Source organism: Lissotriton vulgaris, chromosome 9 (genome assembly GCF_964263255.1).
Source record: "Lissotriton vulgaris chromosome 9, aLisVul1.2, whole genome shotgun sequence".
Taxonomy (NCBI): domain Eukaryota; kingdom Metazoa; phylum Chordata; class Amphibia; order Caudata; family Salamandridae; genus Lissotriton; species Lissotriton vulgaris.
In genome coordinates this window covers 871,596,821-871,620,123 of record NC_141697.1, presented here as the reverse complement: position 1 = coordinate 871,620,123, position 23,303 = coordinate 871,596,821, and the positions used below count along the sequence as shown (strand labels likewise).

Sequence of the window (23,303 nt, the reverse complement as noted above, 5' to 3'; positions counted from 1 at the left end):
TCGTCGCTTGTCAAACAGGTAGAGGAATCAATAATGGAATTTAGTAACTTTCCGAAGTTCCAACAGAAAATGAAAAAAATCGTAAAATTTGCATAAAATAAGACAGGAAATGCTTCTCGGAAGGTTCAGTGCATCCCACCCTCGTCGCCAAATTGTAGAGTAAATATCCACAGCAATTTATGAAGGAATAAGTTTATTTGTACAAAGAGAAGCACTCCCTGCATACAGCTCAAATCTCCGGAGATCAGCGGTAACTGACTCCACATTACAGTTGCAGCATAGAATACATTCACTACAAACTGTACATGGTCTCGAGTGATGCACAATCAAACAACAATAACACTCGAGACATGTGCTTGAATGATAACACTGGCACGAGTCGGCACGAGTCTATGTGAAAGGGTGCGCGAGCAAATACTCGCGCTGAGCATATACTCGCGCTGACTCGTGCATAGGATACACAACAGACCCGTAGCCCATAATATTGGTAGTCCTTGGGGAAGGACAGTGTCCCGGTGAGAGGTAAGAAAACAGATTTGCCCCAGTTTATTTGTACCCCAGATTAGCAACCAAAATGTATCCCCTCTCCCGTCATTGGAGCTAACTTTTCTTGTGGCTCGCGGATATATGATGCAACGTCATCCGCATACATGGAGGTCACCAGACAGCGAGTTGAGAAGACCATGCCACGTTGAGTATGGTGTTGACGTAGTCGTGCAGCGAGGGGCTCCATGGCAATGGTGAAAATCATTGGAGATAACAGACAGCCCTGCCTTGTGCCTCTGGTAATGGGTTTTGTGACCTGTCCATTGATCTTAATGCGTGCCGATGGCATCGTATAGAGTAGATTAATCTTTAAGGTAAAGGCGTGGCTGAAGCCCAGGCGATTAGGAAGGGAGAAGAGAAAGGGCCATTCTAGGGTATCAAATGCCTTGGTGGTGTCTAGCAGTGCTGCCGCTGTAGGCAAGGCGGGCTTGAACTGGTGCCTTACAGAGAAGATGGTGCACAGGTTGTGCGATATGGTGCAGCCCGGTATGAAACCTGACTGGTCTGGGTGAACTTTGCCTATCTCCTCAATAGCTATTGGCTCGCCAAGGTACTCGCCGTGCTCGTCGCTGAGCCGTAGTAGCTCAATCGAGTCGAAGTATTGGTCTATGAGTTTGTAGGGTGTCGCAGCACCAGCAGTGTACAGCTGAGAGTAGAAAGTAGAGACTCTAGTGATGATTTCCTGGGGGATGTGGTCCTTCCTGCAGTCTCATCACAGAGGTCTGTGATGTATGTAGGTTTGCAAGGGTTTTCTCAGGGCGGTGGCCTTCCCCGTATCTACGGGCTTGGGCCTCTTTAACTAGGAATGCAACCCCCCCCGTGACACAAAACCCTCATAAATCGGACCCACGGTTGGTTTCCATTCCTTACCATAAACAGTGTCTATACATGCCACACGTGCCACACCACAAGGATTAACAAAATTCACCGGTGGCATTTAAGCCTACAAATGTGCTCGTGCACATTAGGCATATTACAATTAATATTGCAACAAAACAATGTCCTGGGGGAAATTCCAGCATCTTGTAACTCAGGCACCAATGTTTGCAGAAGGGAGTGGATGTGGAAGGAGAAAGAGGCTTTGATTGAGGACATGCAACTCCTCCAGAAATGCCCCAGGCCTGATCCCCTCAGGGCAGGGCAGCTTTATCTCTTTTACAGGAAGGGGATTTCTTAACCTGTGTTTGCACGAGACTTACTGAAGAGAGCTAATTTTTTTTTCTATCTCTAGGGGGACATTTCAGCACATCCCTTCCTGGACACAAAGGGCTATAAAAGGGCGAGGGATGCGTGCAGCGGGCAGAGCGAGTCAGAGGGCAGTTTGGGTGAGCAAGATGCTGCCGTACCTCCTCGTCGTGTTCCTCCTTCAGAGACTTGTCGTGAGTATTACTCAATCTAGAGGCGCCGCACACCTTCACGTGCGTTATCATTACACCTTTCTCGACTCTTTCCACTTTCACCCTGGTCCTATATGTTTGGTTGCAGTCTTCATCTGACTGCACTTTCCAGAGCTAAAGTGTTTCTTTATCATACCTAAGTACCTCGTCCGACACAGTTTGTTTTCCTTTGGGGTCTGGGACTTGTAGTTTTCTCTTTCTAATGATAGAATGGAATGACACACCCTGGCTGAATAGAATACTCGCAGCTGCATCTTTGAATAAAGGCGCTCACCTTTTATTCAAACTGGTATTTACTCATCTCCGCGCCTGAGGTTTTTTAAGTGCGTTCCCCGTTTTCTCGCGCGAGTTCGAGCTCGAGACACTTCCATTGCAGTAAGGCGGGACTTTGGTTAATGCGCCAGCTCGAGAGATCTGTGTGCATTCAACAGCTTTACGCTCTGCCTCCGGGCCAAGCCTGTCATGCCTCCAAGGTAGACAACATGAATCTTGCCCTATCACTGTCACCTGTCAGTTTCAGTTCGTAGTGGCTAGCAGGTTTCATTTTTAGGAACCTGGCTGCTTATAGCTCAAGAATGCAACATCATTTTTTAGGACCAAAGTATTCCTGCAGTATTTGGGTTTCTTTCAAAACTGGGAAAATACTTTAAAATGGCCTTGGATACTAATCTTGCACAGCTACATTAATACCTTATAATAGACTTGTGTGTTAACTGTGCCTGGTACACTCTCTTCATTCTACTGTATTTCAAGTGTGTTTTGTACTGATACTTGTTGTTTTTTCACGATTGAATTATTATTTTTATTTTGCTTCATCTAAGAACCTGAAATCAGGTGCTAGTTGAGGGTGAACAAAAGGTAAAATGTGATAGTAAGCCCGAACTCTCAATGTATTTAAGTATTTTATAAAACAATCCCTAACAGTGCCTTGGACACTGGTGGGCAGATCTACTAGAGACTAACGCAGTGCGGTGCAGCAAATCATTTTGCTGCGCCGCGCTGCTTTAGTTTCGAAGCACAGGGATGCAACATATTTACAAAAATATATTGCACCCCGTGCTTCCTCCTGCGCTGGTGCACAAACTGCTGCCATGCACCGGCGCAGGCACCCTTGCACCATGGCTCGTTTCATGGTCTCAGTCCTGTAAGTAAAAGAGGATTGCACTCTTGCCTGAGCTACACCACTATAGACATCACTGTCTTACGTGATACTCATACTCAATGAATGTTGGATGGAGCCCACCTGAGCTACTTTACTTCCGGGTCTGCCGCCTCCATTTCCAGTTTCTTGGAGGGGGGCATCCACCTTACCCCGAGCTGTTGAGCACGGGACTCACAACATCTGAGCTGTAGAGTGAGTCTGCCCAAGGAACTCGGGGGCATATTACCAAGAGCATTATTGCCGCATTAGCGGGGCTTTTTCCCGCTAATGCGACGATCATTTTATCGCCCTATTACCAAGCTGTCGCTAACACCAGTTAGCGACGGCTTGTAGGCGATAGCGGGCATTTAGGGGCCCACTTTGCATGTCAGCGATAATTATCGCTAATGACATGCAAAGTGGGCGTGCCAAGATGTTAGCGACTGAAAACAGTCGCTAACATCTCTAACTCCTATTAACAACTTTTGGAAATATTTGCGCTAAGCGCGAATATCTCCAAAAGCTACGTCTGCTAAAAGCAGTTCTTAGCCATGTTATCCAATGGAAGGTGGATAACATGGCTAAGAGCATTGTCACGATAATTCATGAATATCGCTGATTTTTCAGCGATATTCATGCATTTCGCAGGATTTTTACAGCTTTTGAGGTATCTCAGCGGTAAAAATCCTCGGTGCTCGGCGATATTTTTTTCCCGCTAACCAAGCAATAGCGATTATTATCGCTATTGCTTGGTAATATGCCCCTCTGTTCTGTGGGTGGCCTCAAGAACTCTAGTTTAAAGCTTCACACCTTCAGGTGAAAAAAAAGGAAATAAAAACACAGAGGCACACATCCACCCCCTTCCTACCCTGATTCGCGTTTCCATTAGCAGCACCCACTCAGAACACCCTGCATAACTTATGCTTCACATGCTCCGGTCATATATTCTATCGGACTTGAGAGCATTCAAATGAGTGATGCTTCCCTTTGCATAACTAAAATAGCCACACTATGGGGCATATTTACAAGGAAATGTCAGAGCGCGGAACTGTGCCAAAATTGGCAGCCCGGAACTCAGACATTTACAAAATGCAGGGATGCTCCGTATTTACAACAACATGGTGCAACCCTGTGTTTTCCCCAGTGCTGGCACTAAAATTAGCTGGCTAGCGCCAACAAAGGATATGGTAGGGTGAAAATACCTTCAAGGGATTTTAATACTATTGGATTTTTAGCAAAATTTCAAACAACAATTTGGTACCGATAGTGCAAAACTGCAACAACAAATATTTGATCAATATTAATAAGCCACCATAGGTGATGTAAATGAGAATGAGAGCAAAAGAGGGTGTATATGAAAAATTTGTATTTAATACTTCAAATGAAATTAGAAGGGAACAAAATAGATAACAATGTTATAAGAAGTACATGTCATGTATGTCAGTCAAGGAAAACTTCTTTATAACAATTGTGAGCGATATTCTACCTATTTACAATTGATTTACTAATGAGATAGAAAAAGCGTGTGTCCGTTTTGCACTATTGGTACCAAGTGTGTAAGTCCGCTAGTTGTTGTTTGAAATGTTGCTAAAAATCCAATAGTATTAAAATCCCTTGAAGGTATTTTCACCCTACCATATCTATTGCCCAAACCCTCAAGGGTATATTGGGATGCTCACTCTTTTGTTACCATAGCACCAACACAGGCACCCTTGAACCATAGTGCAAGGGAGCCTGCATTTCAGGGAATGATTATTTTGTGCGGAAAGGGCGTGCAAGAGTGTTGCTTAGGGTGGTTGACCACAACATCCATTGCATTTGATGCTGCCCCAGATTTACAAGGATGTGTAAATCTGAGGCAGCACCAAAAACTAACACCATGCAATAGCAGGTGTTAGAATGGTGCAACGAGGAGGAATACGTTTATTTCTCCTCGTATTTGCTTTTTCTATGTGTGCTGCATTTGGCAGCACAGCAGAACAAATAGAAGGAGCAGATTTCCAATCATGATTGACATTAGTTTTTGGCGCTACCTTAGATTTACACATCCTTGTAAATCTGGGGCAGCATCAAAATGCAATGGATGTTGTGGTCAAACGCCCACTGCTGCACCCTTTGCACACCCCTTTCAAATTAAGGGGCATATTTACAAAGAAGTGGCGGAGTGAGGCCTTAGCTGTCATGGCTTAACGCCTCACGCCTCAGTCCGCCGCTTCAGAAATGCAAGGCTGCACCATATTAACAAGGATATGGTGCAGCCTTACATTTCAGCCTGCGCTGGCGCTACACTTAGCAGTGTAGCACCAACGCAGGTGGCTGCATGCAGGTGAAGATTGTTAATGTGTAGGAAAGTGTCCCTTCTTGCACATAAACAATCTTTAAATGTCATTTTGTCACTTTTATGTGTGCTGCTCATAAACAATCCATGGCATTTTGCTTTTTCCATGTATGCTTCACAAGGCAGCACACGTGGAAAAAGCAAAAACGAAGAGAAATAACTCTTTTCTCCTCGTTTAACCAAGTTAAGACCAGGTTTTCCTTGGTCTTAATTTTGGTTCTGCCTCCTATTTACTCTGCTTTTGTAAATAGGGGGCAGTGTCAAAATCAATAGGTGTTGTGGTGGAACGCCCACCGCAACACCCACTGCCCACCCCTTTCACGCTAAGCATAGCTTGTAAGGGATCCTTATTTCCAAGGTAGCTCTAAACACAGGCCCAGAGACCTGTGACTGCACACAGCTCGAGATGCTTTGTAGCTGCATAGAGGTGCAGGGCGCAGCATCATTGCTGATTGACTCAATTTGCACCTCATTTGTTATCAGCAAAGCGGTTGTGCTCAGATAGCTCACCCAACAGCTGTATAATAAACAGCATGAGCACCAGGACTGGGCATCATTCAGTCTCCACGGACCATAACGGGGAGAGAAACAGTACATTGTCACCCGACTTAAAATGGCATTTTCTGCCAGTAATTGTAGCCTCTTCTCGGTCCATGATGAGTGCCTCTGCCAAAAAAGTGCATTTTCCATAACAGAGTATTTGAGATATGTAGAACGCAAACTAAGGGCACAAAGAGTAGCTGACTTTAGGCAGCAGGGCAAAGGACAAAACACTGAAGGCTGCAGTAGCAGGCCAGCCTAAAAACATGATGCTAGAAACATCACAAGAGAACAGTTTTCTGCATTGAGATATCTAACTAAGAGGCACGTATTCTGGACATTTATTTACTGATATAATATTTATGAAACTGTTTCTCCTGGAGTTGTTTTTGTCTCCTGTACTGAAATAGCGTGCCTGCCAAAAATCATTGTAATCATTGTAAAAAGTGTCATGCATAAGTTTTACTAAGATTCTTTATGAATACAAGCATGTACAATACCCCCTTTGCAACTAACTTGCTGTCAGAAACACAGGGGCAGATTTACAAGCCCCTTGCGCCACCGGTACGTCACCTTTTGTGTCGTACCGGTGGCGCATTTTACTGCCCCATATTTACAAGGACAGGAGAAGCCACCCTGCGTGACTTTTCCTGTCCTTGTAAATATCGCCCCTTTGCAGGCAGCCCTTTGCGCAAAAGTAGTTTTCCATGGGTGTTGCTGTGGGTGTTCCCACGCAACACCCATGGAACCAGACACATTTCCAGATTTACGAGGAATCGTAAATCTGGTAATCTGTGTGAATGCTACGCCTCCCCAGGGAAGGTGTAAGGAGGCGCAATGAGGAGAAATTTATTTGTTTCTCCTCATTTTCTTTTCCTCTTTCTATGTGTGCTGCATTCTGCAGCATGCATAGAAAGAGAAAATCACCCCTAATGATTGTTTTTGTTCAGGAAGGGTTCCCTTCCTGCACATAAACATTCATCAAAATAATGACTTTTTCAACTTCTATGAGTGCTAATGCAGCACACATTGAAGTTGAAAAACGGCATTTCAGATTGTTTTTGTTCAGGAAGGGTTCCTTTCTTATACAAATACAATCTTCCCACGATGCAGGCATCCTTGCACTATGGATATGTTGCATCCCTGTGCTTTTAAAGTGACTCAGTGCGGTGCAGCCAAATGGCTTGCAGAACGCATTAAGTCCCTTTCTTGTAAATCTGCCCCACAATTTTTAACAAACCAAATCTTCATGCTTTTTAAAGTACTACATTTCACTATGAACACTAAACACAAAGCAAAACCGTATGATTGTCTAAGCTTGTTTCTGTTATCCCTAAACCCCTAAACCCCCCCCCCCCCCCCCCCCCCGGAAGCAACCAGTAGTCATTGGAATGATCTGCTGAACTGAGCCAACATGTCTGACATCTGTTTATATTTTCTTCTCTCTGCTGCAGGATGGACAGAATGTCAGCGGTTCAGTGGATGACAGTGGCAACTGCCTCTGCAAGGTGATACTCCCAGATAACACCTTCCCCATGCCTCGAATGGAGTCCCTGGAGTTCACGGCCTACCATCTGAACATCAGCGTCCAACAGGAGCTTACAAAGGTGAGAGAAATGCCCCCACCACCCTGCAGGAATGGAATGTGTGCTGCTCCTTCAGTGGTTGAGACATAATTGGTGCCCCCATTTGTAATATTTAGTAAGCTATCATTGGGGCAAGAGGGGGCGCATCACAGTGACAGGCCACAGACACAAGATTGTGTGGAAAAGGTTGCTTTATTGAAACAGGTGCACATCACATAAACAACCCTGGGTCCTCCGCCTTACAAAATTAAAACCTAACTATACACAGGTGCTCACCTATGTTAAACTCCCCCCCCCCCCCTCCCAATGTCCCTCCGGTCAACAACTTTAAATCTGCGAGTCTCTACTTTCTCCTGCGCTGATCTTCCGCACTTGAGATCTTTAACCTCTAAATTCAGGTTTACTGCATCTATTCACCTCTAACTAACTTAACTTCCTTATGAACGTTAAACTTTCTGCCTCTTCCAGGCGTGAGCTTGTCTACTTGGTCCTCTTCAGCCTGGATTGCCCTTGTCAACCAAAATAACATTCGCTAACCCCTGCCAACTTTGTGGCCAACTGCCTCTGTACTTGCTTCAAAGCAACACCATTTGCACAATCCCCTTCCCTGCTACCTGTTCCTCGATAAAGGCAGCCCAGAGAAAGACAAAAAGACAAAATTGACCAACTAGATTGCCAACCATCAGATAAAGGAGTGGCCAGGTGGAACAATTGCTTTCCTATGACCAGCCACCATGTCACCAAAGACAAAATGGTCGCTGGTTACTTAACATTTCTGCATTACATAGTGGGCTGTCGCAATAGCCCAATTATAGACCACATATAGAGGTGCAGTCGCTGGACTGCACCAATGTCCTAGATCTACTGGTCGGCATACCACCCATTGGTCGGCTAGCCCCCAACATCTGATTATTCAAAGCAACTTTCGAAATAAATGCAGATGTGGTTCATTTGGCTCAGGTACCACATCTCCTGATTTACGCATCAAAGCAGTTTTTGCTGAACGTCTGCTAGGTACATCTTTATCGTTATCAAATATCATATTGCTGGGCAGCCCTAGATGATATATTAGAGACTTCAGGGATGAGACAAAATAGCTGCCTTCCTTTAAACAATCATTGGCAAACTCAGTAGGTCTTGCCTGTTGGACATATAGGCTTACCAACTGTTTTAGGCTGTGGCACAGCCTCAGGACACAGTTAAGAATCATCAAAGTAAAAAAATAATTTAAAAAGGTGCAATCGTGATTGCGTCATTCCAAGGATGTGCACATGTGTCAGACCACATGCTTGTACGAGCAGAATGATGCAGGCACCATTTGCTTTCATTTTTTGTTTACAGATCCATGATGGCAGGTGCTATTTGGATTGGTAAACAAAAAAACCATAAAGATTTTTTGGTGCAAAAGTGCTAATTAAAAAACACAGTGAGTGGCAGTGGGGTTGTAACAGAGGAGTGGGTGGGAGGCATAATGGGGAAAAGCAGCACCTGGAAGGTGGGTACGGAGAAGTACAAGAAAAAGAGAAAAAAAAAAAGAAAAAATATTTGAAGGTGATTTGCTCTATGTGTGCTGCAGAATGCAGCACACATAGAAGGAGTAAAAATGAGGAGAAATAATAGTATTTCTCCTAGTTGAGCCAATCTAATGCCTGCTTTGAATGCCGTTTTGGTGCTGCCTGTGATTTAGAGGTCCTTGTAAATCTGGGGCAGCAGCAAAAACCAATGGGTGCTGTGGTGGATCGCCAACAGCAACACCCATTGCACGCCCCTTTTACGCAGATATCTGTGTGAAAGGGTACCATATTTACAAACTGGTGTTAAGTCACACAAAGTGGCTTAATGCCACTTTGTAAATATGGGGCAGGGCTTGCGCCAACAGAACATTGGAAAAAGTGACATTTCGGTATCGCAATCCCCTTGTAAATATGCCCAATATTGTCTCATTTTGTGTAGTATGAATGAGTTGGCGTTCATTTTTTCTTTAAAAATCATTGAGAACCTACATTATATTATTTTCATAGAGATGTAAACCATGCATTTCTGAATTGGAAACAGTACTAGTATTGATAAGAACGGTGGATATCGCTTTCCTACAGTGCATCTAAACAGGCACAAACCCATGCTGACACATGCACGCAGACATATAGGTATGAGGAAAGAGCAAGGAAGTTAGAGGTTTTCATGCAAAGACCCAGGCATGGCCAGCACAGGTAAGAACGGAGGGGTGTTGGGGAGGGGCAGGGGCGAGGTGGGGCTGGGGGAATCGGAAGCTGACAGGTGACGGGATAGGTAAAAGGAAATGAAAAAAAGAATAAAACCACTTACTTGCGCTCACCTCCTCGCCCCACCCTGCACCCACCCCTCCCCACTGCCCCGCCGCTCTTACCTGTGCTGGCCACACCTGCAAAGACCAACACAGATTCAGGGACCTATGCACACTCACAACACATAGAAGTACCCATAGGCAAAGACAAAACACATATAGTCAACAGAAAGGGCAGACTAGATTTGATTCGGTATTTATATAGTGCAAACTGTCACCCTACGGGTATCCAGGCGCTTGTACACTACCAGCTAACATGCACATGTCTGTAGCTTCAAAGTGACCCCATATCAGGTATGATACCTACTTCCCGACCTAGACATTGACCAAAAGCATTTTACATATGAGGATATTTAAGTCCATATCTGAATGGTGGAAGCAAAACTGCAAGTGCCAGAATTTAAACTTGAGGTGGCTAAAAAATTTAGATCTGGCTGAAGTAACCACACATGCCAGAGGCCACAGTGGCGTAGCTAGAGCTTGTGCGGTCCTTGGCGGTCTCTGCGTTTGCCACCTGCAGCGTCCGAATGTAAGAGCGGGGGGTGCTGGCAATTTCTGCGTTAGCATCGGCGGCTGCAGGTAAGAGTGGGTGGGGGAGGCAGCTGCCCCTAAAATTCTGCCACCCGGAGTTGAATGCCCCCCCCCCGCCCTCCCCTTGCTATGCCACTGAGAGGCCACATGGTAGTTGTGCTAATACACAAATTAAAACAAGCATTTGCAATGCAATAGGTCTCGCATTTCTGAGAGTTTAAGCTATTGGCTTTGTAAATGACATGCCTTTTATTGATGTGTTTTGAAAACATGCAAGCGGTGAGTAAACATGCACCTTGTACTTATAGTCCTTGCTTATTAGAAGCAAGGCTGGCAGTAAAAGAGGCGCAGCTACTGCCAGCCTCTGCAAGGGTGCAGGGTCATTGCCCCAATCCACATATGCACTGTGTATAGTAAATATACAAATAGGGTCCACCGGTGGGAGAAACAAATCTGGACCTGGCGGAAAGGTAAAACTGGATACGTTTGCATGTTTGTTTATTCGGCACCAGACTATGTTTGTTAATTGTGAAAAATTGCAAAGACAGCACATAAAGCATTCAGCTCCCTTTGAGCTTCCAGAAACATGTTATCATTGTTACACAAACTGCAAAGAACCCACTGTTGTTTCATAATTATTCCTTTGCCAGCCACATCATTTAAAAGCTTTGGGATATAAAGTTTAAGGAACAAATATCTGGGTTTAGCGAAGAGGACACTGGTTGTGGGGAGGGGAAAACATCTGACATATATGTCGTGCGTGTCCCACAGGAAGCCACAAATAGAGGGCGGGGTGTGTTTCCGTGAACACCATTAGATAGTATTGTGTACTGAGCGCTAAACCAGTCGCCTTCTATTTTTGTTTCTAAAGAGAGCCGTGGCGAGGCCTGTGCCCGCCAGCCCCAGTAGTAATTTCACAGTACTTCAGGCTCCACGAATGTCATCTACTGGTGCATTGTTCCGTCCACTCCTCGCCCTTATCTTCCGCATTGCATTAGCTGCAATTTTACATGGAACGGAGTAGAAATAAAAGCACTTTACCGCATAGTTCCTGGTATTTAAAGGAACAAGAAGGTTTTATGCACCAGATATGCAATTTTTTTTATTGTGTGGAGCACCAGAGACTTTTCCGCTGTGCTCTGAGCAGTCCACTTCTGTGCCTTTAAAAAAGCCTTCACAATAATAATAATAATAAAAAAAAAAGAAACATGAGGGAGGAATGTTGGGGTAATTAAAGAAGGACAGAGGGAGGCGTGGTGTGGCAAGGGGCGGGTAAGCTATCAGAAACAGCTGGGAGGAGGCGGGGGACCAAAACAAGAGACGGAGCAGCAACAGCAGGGGTGAATTAAGGACTGTGCTCGGCTTGGTTGCTGAAAAAGTAAACAAAACAGAGGGGCTGGAGGGGAGGGGTGAGGATGGGCTGAAAACAAGCTGCAAGCGGTTGTGTTTCAGGTGATCCTCTTTAGTTTGAAGCAATTATTGAGGATCAACTGAAAACACAAGCGCTAATTAAACAAACATAAACGTTTTGCCCCCGTCAATAGTCATTATGTTGGGTAAGGATATCCTTACCCGAGACTGAGGGATGTTCACAGTGATGTATTCTTCCATCATCCATGGCCGGGCTGCTAGGTGAAAGTGGCAAAGATGGGTCTTGGACAGCTGCCAGGGGAGGCAGCAATGTTGGTGCGGCAGAGGTGGGGAACAGAGTAAGAGAGAGTGAAGGTTGGCATTTTGTTGGCCACAACTCTGTTTCTTTATAGACATAAAGTACAATTTTGTATTGCATTGTGCTCCGCTTGGAAAAAAAGGCAGCTGTCCCCCCCAATACCCCCACCCTGTGACTCAGGCCTCCTATTGTGGACACCAAAATATATGGAAGGTTCCCATAGTAATTAAACACAGGTAGGGGTAGAGTACTGTGAAAAAAGGAAAAACCTATGATTTATGGTGAACTAAATAGGGTCAGGAATGCTGACTGGAACTAGATTATACTAGGGAAAAACTAATTTCTAAAGATCGTTAAGTCATCACAACATGATATGGTAGTAGTTAGAATATCAAGCACTGTCCATTTATATAACTCCACAAGACATTATAATTAATAAACAAAGTATAACAGGTAAACACACAACAGTAAAATTGAAAGGTATAAACACAATTTATTAAAATACCTCCCTATGAGGGTTACAATCTAAATAAAATCCAATAAAATATTCACAAAGGTGAAATAAATCTTAAAAAAAAGGGGGTCAAAGTACAAAGGTCGACGCTGCGTTTCGGTGTTCGTTTATATTGTTTACACCTTCTTCAGGACACTTTGACGATTCACAATGAATCTGATATTATTAGAAGTTTCTCTTTTAGCCATTAAGAAGACCTCTTAGTCAATAAGATATATATGCATCATCAGATATATATGCATCATAAGTTTCTTCAATTTGCACTGTGACCTGTTTGTCAATTCAAGGTACACAGTAAAGAAACAACGGAGGAGCCACCGGACTTCTCTCTCAATCGGAGTCTATGTGGTGCAGTCTTGGGTCCTTTTCTGAATTTTTGAGATCCCACACTTATATATCCTTTTTTTTCAAACGATGTATATGTTTGAATAGCAGAGCTTCATCACCTGAAAGTTTTTGGTCGGCCTCCCTGCTCCTCCGTGTTCTGCGTCATCCGAATAGCCCCTTTTTAAGATTAGCACTGATTAATATGCGCAAATAGTAAGGGCGGCTTTTGTTTTGCAGGCCGAACCTTAAACTCAAGACTATCGAGTTTTTTAAATACAAGAGAAAGTAAGTGATGAACCCACGTAGTATTGTTTTGTCCACAACAGCACTGGTCCCGTGTCACATTTACAGTAGTCTCGTTGGTTTTCAGATACTGTCATTTCCAAAACGAAATTCAATCAGGAGATATCACACCCGCATTGAGGGTATGTTTTCCTTTTGTAATCTTTTCTTCCTTTTGTAGATTTCCTATAATTTCTGGTAGTGGTACACGGATACACACGTTGGAAGCACTATACCACTCTTGATGGCATGTATAGGGTATAACCGCAAACATTAGCAAAGTTTTAATAATTAGTTCACTGGTTTGCCTAGATATCACGAAATTATATAATTGCATGATCATTCATGGGATATGTTCGCCTATCACGTAATGCATGAGCACAATTAAATACGTGAAACTTTAATTGAAAAACATGTATACATAATGATCTAGTCTCATTACACAAAACGTTTTTTTGATATAGCTTGTCCCCTGACGAAGATGCTGAAGCATTGAAATGCATTGGGAGTCGTCGCGATGTGTAACACAATTATTTCGCTATAACTGCACTAGTTTGGCATTTGTCAGAAGAAAATGAACCATATTTTCAATGAACTTGAATTGTGAATATGTGTGTAAAAAGGTTGATATTATGAGACACTTTTGAAAATTATTAGTAAACAATTAATGAACTAGTATACAGTTTTTTGTCATTTCACTTATGTTTTTGGGATAAACATTGTCAGCAAAGTATCAATTGATGTATGGATTACATTACCTTTTTAGATGTTGAGAAAATAATGAAAAAATGTTGGAATATATGTGAAAACATGAAAAAATGAAGTAAATGGATTGCACCTGTGCAAGTTCGAACAGTGCATTCTTGCAAAATACATAGTTGTGTCTGAGGGTTCAGTTTTGCAGGAACCTGATTGGGGTTAGTCAGGAAGCAGGTCTGCACCGATTTGTTTAAAACAAAGAGCACTAAGATTTAGAACAGGGGTGTGCAGGTCATATACACATTTCGTATAGCATGAGTGAATGCCACATGCAGCAGTCACATGGGCTCACTGGAAATACTGAAGGGGTTTGAACGAAGTGTCATTTATATGATCCAGCAAGTTTATTACACTTTACTGGAAAGTCGTAGCATTTACTGCTATTTGTAGGAACAAGGAAACAAACAAGCATTTGCAATACAATCGGTGTCGCCTTTGGGACCTTAAATGTATTTAGCTATGCAGCCCAGTAGCCTGGGTGCTGAAAGATCTACTGATCTTTAACAAGGAGGGAATGTAAGCACCAAACTGTGTGACACACCAGGTATGGGAACACATGCAGAGAAATATTGCTTTACAGCGGGAAATGGTATTGTCCAAAGCTCTGTTTTTAATATAAAATGAGGGCCTTCGGTGGTCAGATCACTAAAAATACAAGATTTTAAAAAAGTATTATTGTCGACGTGGGCTCGCGGAAGATAATTTCTATGGACTGGACCTCAGAGAATGCTAAAGTGATTCTGGTATTTTACTTTTGGGTAAGGTTTGCTGCAACCCATCCCAAGTTGTCGGTTAGTAGTTGGGCTCCAACCTGGTCATCTAACCAACACTGGATGATGTGGTTCATAATGCCACAGGGGATTTCGTCCCTCTTTGTCCCCTTTAAATGCCCTTCATGAGCCTATTTTTGGCTGCACAAAAACATATTCATATGTTTTCACTAACTCCAGATAAGAGTTATTTTCTCACGAAACATGCTTCTGTGCCCTGCATTAACTGTGTCCTATAAACATCCCCCAGAAACACTTTGCAGTAGCTGCAGACTCTAGCTGACCTAGTCAGAATGCATCTTGATGAGCTTAACAACCTCTATAAAAATGCATTTTACATGAATATGTGTTTGGCACAAAGGTCAAGTTACAACTCAATGCTTGACACTCTGTGTGCTCTTGGGTGCGCAATTTAATTCCCCCTCTGTGTCACTATCACTCTAAAGCCAATTGAGATCACTAACTGTGTCTTTTTCAGATTGCACTCGGGAATCTCATCACTGTGCCTCTAGATGTTATAGAAGTGGACAGTCGAATTAAGTGTCAAGTCCGTGTGGTGTTTTATTACATTTACCTTAACATGAATAAACAATCGCCTTATACTGTTATTATAATTTTACTGGATGTGGGAGAAGCAATTGCCGATGGTATTATCTCAAAACGAGATTTTCCTGAACATGGACCTCCTGGGGCTCAACAAACTATGACTTTAAATAGGTCTCCCCACTGCTACCAAATCGGCTTGTAGAAGAGAACAGAAGAACTAAATCACAGTCAATAAATACTAGATACCATCCATTACCTCCTCGTCATCCCTCCCCGTCCCAGTCCTAACTACATGAGCATAGCTCCTCCCACCAGAAACTCCCAAGCAACTTGAAACCCATCCCTTCCCTCCAGGCCACACCCATACCCTGAGGCATATAACCCTGTGACCTGCCAATCAACAACCTGTTTGTTTTTTCTGCGGAATCACTTCCGAGCAGTCTTCGTCGAGGGGGGCACTGGAATTGGCCTCCTATCTGGTAAGTGTGGAACGGGATGCTGAGCGCCCGTTTTTTACCCCTATTGTGCCTGTTTTTCTTTTACTTGTAGGCATTTGCTTTGAGTCCCTGCTGTAGCGGGACCGTGGGGTTGGGGGTCCGGACTGCCTGCTGTGGGGTGGTGACTCCCTGCTGCAGCCTCCCCTCTTCCGGGTTCGTTCCCTGCTCTAGCCGGTACACCCGGGGAGGGAGGGGGGTGTGTGGCTGGCTTTTTCAGCGCGCCGAGGGCGTGCCGGATTGGCTTCTCTGTCTGTAACTCTCGGGGCTCGTTTCTTCGAGCCCGTGTTTTTCCCCTTTTTCTTTATGCTTCCTGCAATCCTTGGTGGAGTCTGGGGTTGCGGGGAGGGGGGGGGCACTGCCTTTGTTTGGTCCGTGGGGTCCCGATATTTAGGTTCAGTCCGACTTTGATGTTTGTTTCCTGGGTTAGTGTTCTCTTCCCCGCGTTTCTGTTGTTGGAGCTCCCTCTACTGGCGGTCCAATTTTGCTTTATTGCCGTTTTTTACTGGAGGGATTTGCATGGGGCTTGATTTCGTGTCTTGGCCTCTTGCTGCCCTGCTGTGGAGTTCTGCTGGGGAGTTGGGGAATTCTTACCTCTGGGTTCACTGGTTCCTGGGACGGGGTCTTCTGGGTTTCTTTGTATCCTTACAGTTGGGCCCTGTTCAGTCTTTTCCTTTTGTAGATTGGTAGTCTTCTCTGATAGGGCGGTTTGAAGGCCGGCCTTCGGTCCTGTGTAGGGATTGGCTCCAGGTCTAGGTGGCTTTCCCTGGTTGGCCCTTGGGGATTTTTGCTTTGATTGGTCTGGGTATATCTTGGGGTCTGGATTTCTGTTCTCCTGTTTACAACATGGAGGGTAGAGGTGCAGACGTGCGTGAACTCGGCTGTGAGGATGGGGAGGTGGTCGCTGGTTCTTCCACTGCTCCTTCCATGGCGAATATTCAAAAAATGATTGAGGCTGCTGTGGCGGCGGCCTTTGTGGCTCATGATCCCAAGGGGCCTAAGAGACAGAAATTGGATGCCTCGGCTGAGGTAGATCCGGACGTTGACTCTGATGAGGAAGTGAAGGGTCGTTTTGTCCAAGGGGCTGACCTTCGCTGTGTTATGCAGCATGTTCGAGACAATCTGGGATTCCCTGATCCTGTGGAGGGTGGAGAGTCTGAAGACTTCTTCGCCAATTACCTGAAGAAAGATCTGGAAAGCCTCCCCATTCATACGTCTGTGAGGAAGGTGCTGGAGGGGGAGTGGAAGGATGTTGACAGGCATGCCTTTCCCCGGTTTCTGGCTAAGAGGTATCCCTTGCAGGGCTTCGCGGAGGAGTTTCCGGCTGTGGTGAAAGTGGATTCTCTGCTGGCTGGTATGGCGTCTCAGAGCCTGGTGGTGTCTGAAGATGCGGTGCCTTCTGATCCTGGGGACAAGCGTGTCGAGGGGGCCTTGAAGCGGTCCTTTGCAGCCTCCAATCTGGCTGTTCGGTCTGCTGCTTACACCAGCTATCTTGTTCAGTCGCTTCTTAAGGACTGTCAGGGTATTTCTGCGCAGCTCATGCAGGAAGAGGATCCCTCTGAGTCTTTGTCCATGTTGGAACAGCAGTTGCGTTTCATGGCTGACTTGTCCTTCGACTCCCTTAGTGCTGCGGCGGCGGCTGCTGGGGCCTCGGTTGCTGCTAGGAGGCAGTTGTGGCTTAAGTCTTGGAAGGCGGAAGCTGCTCAGAAGGCGGCCATGATGAAGATTCCCTTCACGGGCTCTAAGCTGTTTGGGGAGCCGTTGGAAGCTTTGATTAAAAAGACAGCTGAGGACAAGAAATTGTTGGCTCCGGTCCGCTCTTCTCAGAAAGGGAAGTTTGCGGGTTATAAGCGGGCTTTTGGGCAGGCGTTTCAATCTAAGATGGCTGCTCAGCCCTTTCGTGGTATGGGACGTGGCCGGGGTGTCCCTTCCTTCCACAAGTCCCGGGGTCAACAAGGTGCTTCCTCTTCTGCAGGTCCCTCCAAGTCGTGACTATGTGATGGATTCCTTGGAGGTGCCGGTTGGGGGTCGCCTCACCTCTTTTTTACCTGTCTGGGAGGAGTTCGTTCGGGATCTGTGGGTTCTACAGGTGGTACGGATGGGCTACAGAATAGAATTTGGGACTCCTCCGGTGGATGTGTTCAAAGCTACCCCTGTTCCCAGGTCTCTGGCAAGATGTCGTGCTCTATTGGACGGAGTTCGGGACTTGGTGTCAAAGGGTGCTGTGGTGAGGGTGCCTGTGAGACAACAGGGTCGGGGGGTTTACTCAATCCTGTTTTTGATCCAAAAGCCAAATGGGGACTTCCGTCCGGTCCTGGATCTGAAGGCGGTGAACTTGTGTATCCCTCATCGGTCCTTCAAAATGGTGACTCTGCAGTTGATTCTTCCCTTCCTGTCGGTGGGAGATTTCCTGGCTTCTCTCGATCTACGGGACACCTATTTTCATGTGCCAGTGCACGCAGATTCCCAGAGGTTCCTGCGTTTCTGTGTAGGGGTGGATCACTACCAGTTCCAGGTATTGCCCTTTGGCCTGTCTGCCTCTCCGAGGGTGTTTACTAAAGTGTTGGCGCCCTTGGTGGGTTTGTTGCATGCTAAGGGTATACAGGTTTTCCCTTACTTGGACGATTGGCTGATTTCTTCCTCTTCTTTCCTTCAGGCTCAGTCACATTCCCGGGAGGTTTGCAGTCTCCTTCAACGGTTCGGGTGGATTCTGAACTTGGAAAAATCCCATCTTCACCCCACTCAGGAACTGTTGTTCATTGGGGGGGTGTTCAACACCAGGTTGGGGAAGGTCTTCCTGTCGGAACCCCGCAGACTGACTCTTGTGCACGAACTGAAGAAGGTGTTGGGGGCTCGGTCTTCCACGGCTCGCCAGTGGTTGCGTGTTCAGGGGCTGATGTCAGCAACTGTGATGATTGTTCCTTGGGCCCGCTTACACTTATACCCCCTTGTGAATCATCTTCTGGAGCATTGGGATCCGGCCTCTCTGAATTACGAGCTGTTGGTTCCGGGGAGTGTGTACATCGCCCGGGAGTTGTCCTGGTGGCTGGTGGATCGGAACCTCTTACAGGGCTCGCCCTTTGTGTCCCAAGTGAGGTTGGTCCTGACGACCGACGCCAGCGAACTGGGTTGGGGTGCGGTCTTGGGTCTGGAGTCTGTGCAGGGTCTTTGGTCTGTGCCGGAGGCGGAGATGTCCTCAAATTGGCGGGAATTGAAGGCGGTTCAATTGGCGTTGTCTCATTTTCTGCCTTGGGTCCTCCAGAGGGATGTGATGGTGCGGTCGGACAACACGGTGGTGGTGTGTTATATCAACCGCCAGGGGAGCGCGAGGGTGGCTTCCGTCAATTTGTTGGCTCAGAGGATAGGCCTGTTGGCGGAGTCTCACTTGTTGTCTCTGAGGGCTTTACATCTGCCTGGGATTTTGAACTCGGAGGCGGATCGCCTGAGCAGGGTGTTTCCCTCCCTGTCGGACATGTGCCTGTCTCAGGAAGTCTTTTGTTGCCTGATGGCCCGGTTCGGGGTCCCGGTGGTAGACCTGTTTGCGGCCCCGGGGAACGCCTTGAGGGAGACGTTTTGTTCTCTGGTTCGCTCTGCCGAGGTTTGGAGAATGGATGCCCTGTCCTTCCGGTGGGAGGGGGGCCTGATGTATGCCTTTCCCCCTATTGCCCTGCTGCCGCGTGTTCTGCTGAAGGTCAAATTGGATCGGGCTTCGGTGATCCTGGTGGCTCCGGATTGGTCCAGGCGGCCTTCGTTCCCTCTGTTGTTGAAGTTGGCAGTGGGGCCTTGCTGGAGGTTGCTGGTGGTCCCTTGTCCCTTGTCATTTCCCCCTCTGTCTCTGGAGTGTCTGGTCCGCCTGAGACTGGCGGGTTGGCTGTTGAGAGGATGAACCTTGTGGCGTTGGGGTGTTCTCCTTCTGTGGCGGAATTTATTCAGAGGTCCAGGCGCCCTTCGACTCTCAAATCCTATGCCCGGCATTGGGTTTCTTTTCAGTCTTGGTGTACGGCACGTGGGTGGTCTGCTTTGGAGGTGGATCTGGTACTGGTCTTGGACTTTTTGAAGGACGGCTTTGACTTGGGTCTGGCTGTGTCCTCCCTGAGGGCTCAGTGGGCTGCTGTTCGGGCCTTTCGGGGTTCGGTCTGTGACCCGGTGGTTCCCCTGGTGTCCCGTTTGTTGCGGAGTTGCTTCCTTCAGAAGCCTGTCATTCGGTCCTTTGCTCCTAGTTGGGATCTGCCTCTGGTTTTGGGGGCTTTGCAGGGGGCTCCCTTTGAGCCTCTACTGGAGGTGTCTTTGAGGTTTCTGACGATCAAGGTGCTGTTCTTGGCGGCTACAATCTACATAGTCGGCTAGGCGGATTGGGGAGTTGGGCTCCTTGCTTCGTTCGGCCCCTTTTTTACGTTTCTTTCCTGATCGGGTGGTACTGCGGCCTGATCCTTCCTTTGTTCCCAAGGTCCCTTCCTCTTTTCACTGCTCTGCGGATCTGGTTTTGCCTGTTTTATGTCCTGATCCTCTTTCAGAGGTTGAGGTGCGGCTGCACTGTTTGGATGTTCGGAGGGCTCTTGAGATCTATTTGTTGCGTACTGGGCCGTTTCGTAAGGTGGAATCCCTTTTTGTGACCTTTGGCCTGGCTGGTCAGGGTCTTAAGCCTTCTGGGGCTACCCTCAGTCGTTGGCTACGATGGGCTGTGGGTGCTGCGTATGAGGCCTGTGGTGTGTTGGCTCCAGGGTCTGTTCAGGGAAGGTCGACTGGGGGGGTGGCGGCTTCCTGGGCTTGTTTTCAGGGGGCTTCCATGGCTGAAATCTGCAGGGCTGCTACTTGGAGTTCTCCGCACACCTTTATGTCCCATTATCGTTTGGTGGTTGGGGGGACTGATTCTGCTGGGTTTGGGGACGCTGTGTTGCGTTCTACTCCGGTGGTGTGTCTTTCTGTGCTTTAATAAAGTCTGTTTTTTGCTACTGAGTGAAGCCGATTATTGCTTTGGTATCTGCTCATGTAGTTAGGACTGGGATGGGGAGGGCTGACGAGGAGGTAATGACCGGTTACTCACCGGTAATATTCATTACTCCGAGTCGTAGCCCTCCCCGTCCCAGTCCAGGTTCCCATCCCTCCCTCCCTGTTTCGGCTTCTTGTGCTTGTTGGGTACAGGTTGTTGATTGGCAGGTCACAGGGTTATATGCCTCAGGGTATGGGTGTTGCCTGGAGGGAAGGGATGGGTTTCAAGTTGCTTGGGAGTTTCTGGTGGGAGGAGCTATGCTCATGTAGTTAGGACTGGGACGGGGAGGGCTACGACTCGGAGTAATGAATATTACCGGTGAGTAACCGGTCATTACTATGCACTCACTCAGCGCGAGAGAAAATAGCAGAAACAGTGCTCCATGTGGATGCTTATTTGCATAACAATCACAACATTTCTCCACACTGTATGACTGAACATAGGTAACCTCATTGAGCAGGCAAGCTAAAGAGCAACAAATAAGCAATAAATTAAAAACACTGGCCGCCTCGCAGCTGAACCGTGCTCACAGCAATTCCTGGAATGAAGCCCTGCTTCCTGCATGCAAATTGGTATCCGCAAGATTACAGGTTCTGGGCGGCATCAGCGACAGGCCAACGCACTGTTATAGTGCACCAACCCAAGCACGGAGTGCTTTACTGTCTCGGGTATCGTTAGCTTGAGGAGTGTGCATAACTGCATACATTCCACATGTGCATCCACGTAATCAAGATTAGTAAACAAACTGTTTACCCAATGCCATTTCACACTTAAGAATGAACCCATTCTTATCTACGAGTCCCCTGGCTTCCCTCTCACAAAAGACACAGGGGAGTGTGACCGAACCATGACTACGAACAGCGCTCCCAGATCACGTGGAGGGGGGAAAGGATTAAGGTATTCAGAGCAGGGCAGAGATGTTCATAACGCTATTGTCTCAAAGAGGTGAAGTGTGGCCTTGAATTAAACAAGCATTTGCAATGCAATATGACTCGAATATACGTGTATCCTATTGCATTGGAAAGGAGAGTGGGGGCAGGTGTGAGAAGGCAAGAGCACAACTGGGAGGAGGGCGGGGGGCCCCAAGAAGTCAGGACTGCGGGAGGGGGGTAGGGAGGGATGGGAAGAAAGTAGTCGGAGCAGTAAAGGGGCCAATAGCCATGGAAGGATACAAATGACTGACATGGCTGTAACGGGGAGGGACTAACAAGCTTAAAATCAATCGGAAGGCATCATTTATAACCTAGAACAATGAAGAAGATGGGCCAGAGAGTGGGGGGAGCTACCACGAAGCTTCCACACTATAGTGTATACAGCATGCCTCGCAAAGCGATGCCAACGCATTCGCGCTGCAACACTAGCAAGACCTAAAAATTATGCAAAAGTCCCTAGACTGACTGAAGTCTGCTCTTCTATTAGGAGGTTAGGTTTTGAGAAGGGTGTGAGATATTAGAGCACAACGGATAGAAATGAGCACAGAGGTTCCATAAAATGGTCAGGTGTTAACCCTTCAGTATTCATGGCTAAATATAACCCCAAAAAAACAAGAAAATATAAATATGTCTTTAGAGGGATCCTTCTTAAATTCACATATTATAACCACATTTCATAACATTGCGGTTGATCAACAGTGCTCAAAATTAAACCAGGAGCTAAAAGAAGCATTAAAGGCTACACCTAGGGACAAGGAAAAGATATGTCCTTTACGAAAAACTTATAAGCAAACATTAAGCATAAGAAAAATAGAAATCCGGGGACTGGCATGGGAAAAACTGGTCCAGGCGGCTGAGACATAGGATACCATTCTATATCGGATGACAATAGATCATCCATTTTTTAAAGAAATGTCAGTCACCAAGATCGAGACCCTAGTATCGCCTGAAGATTGGTTAACACACTTTGAACATATATTTAACCCCAGGAAAGAGTGTTAGAAATGGGATTCCTGATTGGCTCGGGCAAGTGCTTCAGCCAGGCAGAAACCACCAATCTAGTTAGGGCAAAGGAGTTACACACTGAAGATAACCCATGCTCACCCCCTTGGTAGCTTGGCATGAGCAGTCAGGCTTACACCAGAGGAAATGTGTTAAGCGCTTGCGCAACACACTCACACAGCAGCGGCACACTAGGCACACCATAAAAGAAACTCCACACAAGGTTATGTAAAAAATAGTCTTTGTATTACTCATGAACACATTAGGACGTAATCACATAGGTATACTGTGCCACCTGGCACTAGGTATTACTTTACAGGGGATTACATACATTACATGGCCAATCAGGCCACTGTCATGAACAACATATCTCACAGTTAGAGAAAACAACCAGTAACTACTGGTAAAGGCACCTAGCATAAACACATTATGCTTCATCACAATAGGTATTAATCACATTAGTCCTAAACCACTTTATGCCTACATATAATCAGCAGTGCACCATAGTGACCCTAGTAAGTTGCACACATTATAGTATCTCTTCTGATACGAGAACACTCCATGTACATTTACCTCAGGGCAACACAATCATGATATTGTACATGGGGTGCCATAA

The 23,303-nt window shown here is 46.2% G+C and overlaps 1 protein-coding gene across 1 annotated transcript in view; it reads left to right on the top strand.

The window, feature by feature from the left end:
• The first annotated feature begins 1,832 nt into the window (after positions 1 to 1,832).
• LOC147692404 (olfactomedin-4-like) overlaps positions 1,833 to 23,303 on the top strand; it is a 53,927-nt gene continuing 32,456 nt past the window's right edge. Inside the window, exons 1-2 of the mRNA XM_086938618.1 lie at positions 1,833 to 1,925; positions 7,417 to 7,569. Coding sequence (XP_086794744.1) covers positions 1,833 to 1,925; positions 7,417 to 7,569 — 246 coding nt within the window. The remainder of the gene's footprint in view (positions 1,926 to 7,416; positions 7,570 to 23,303) is intronic.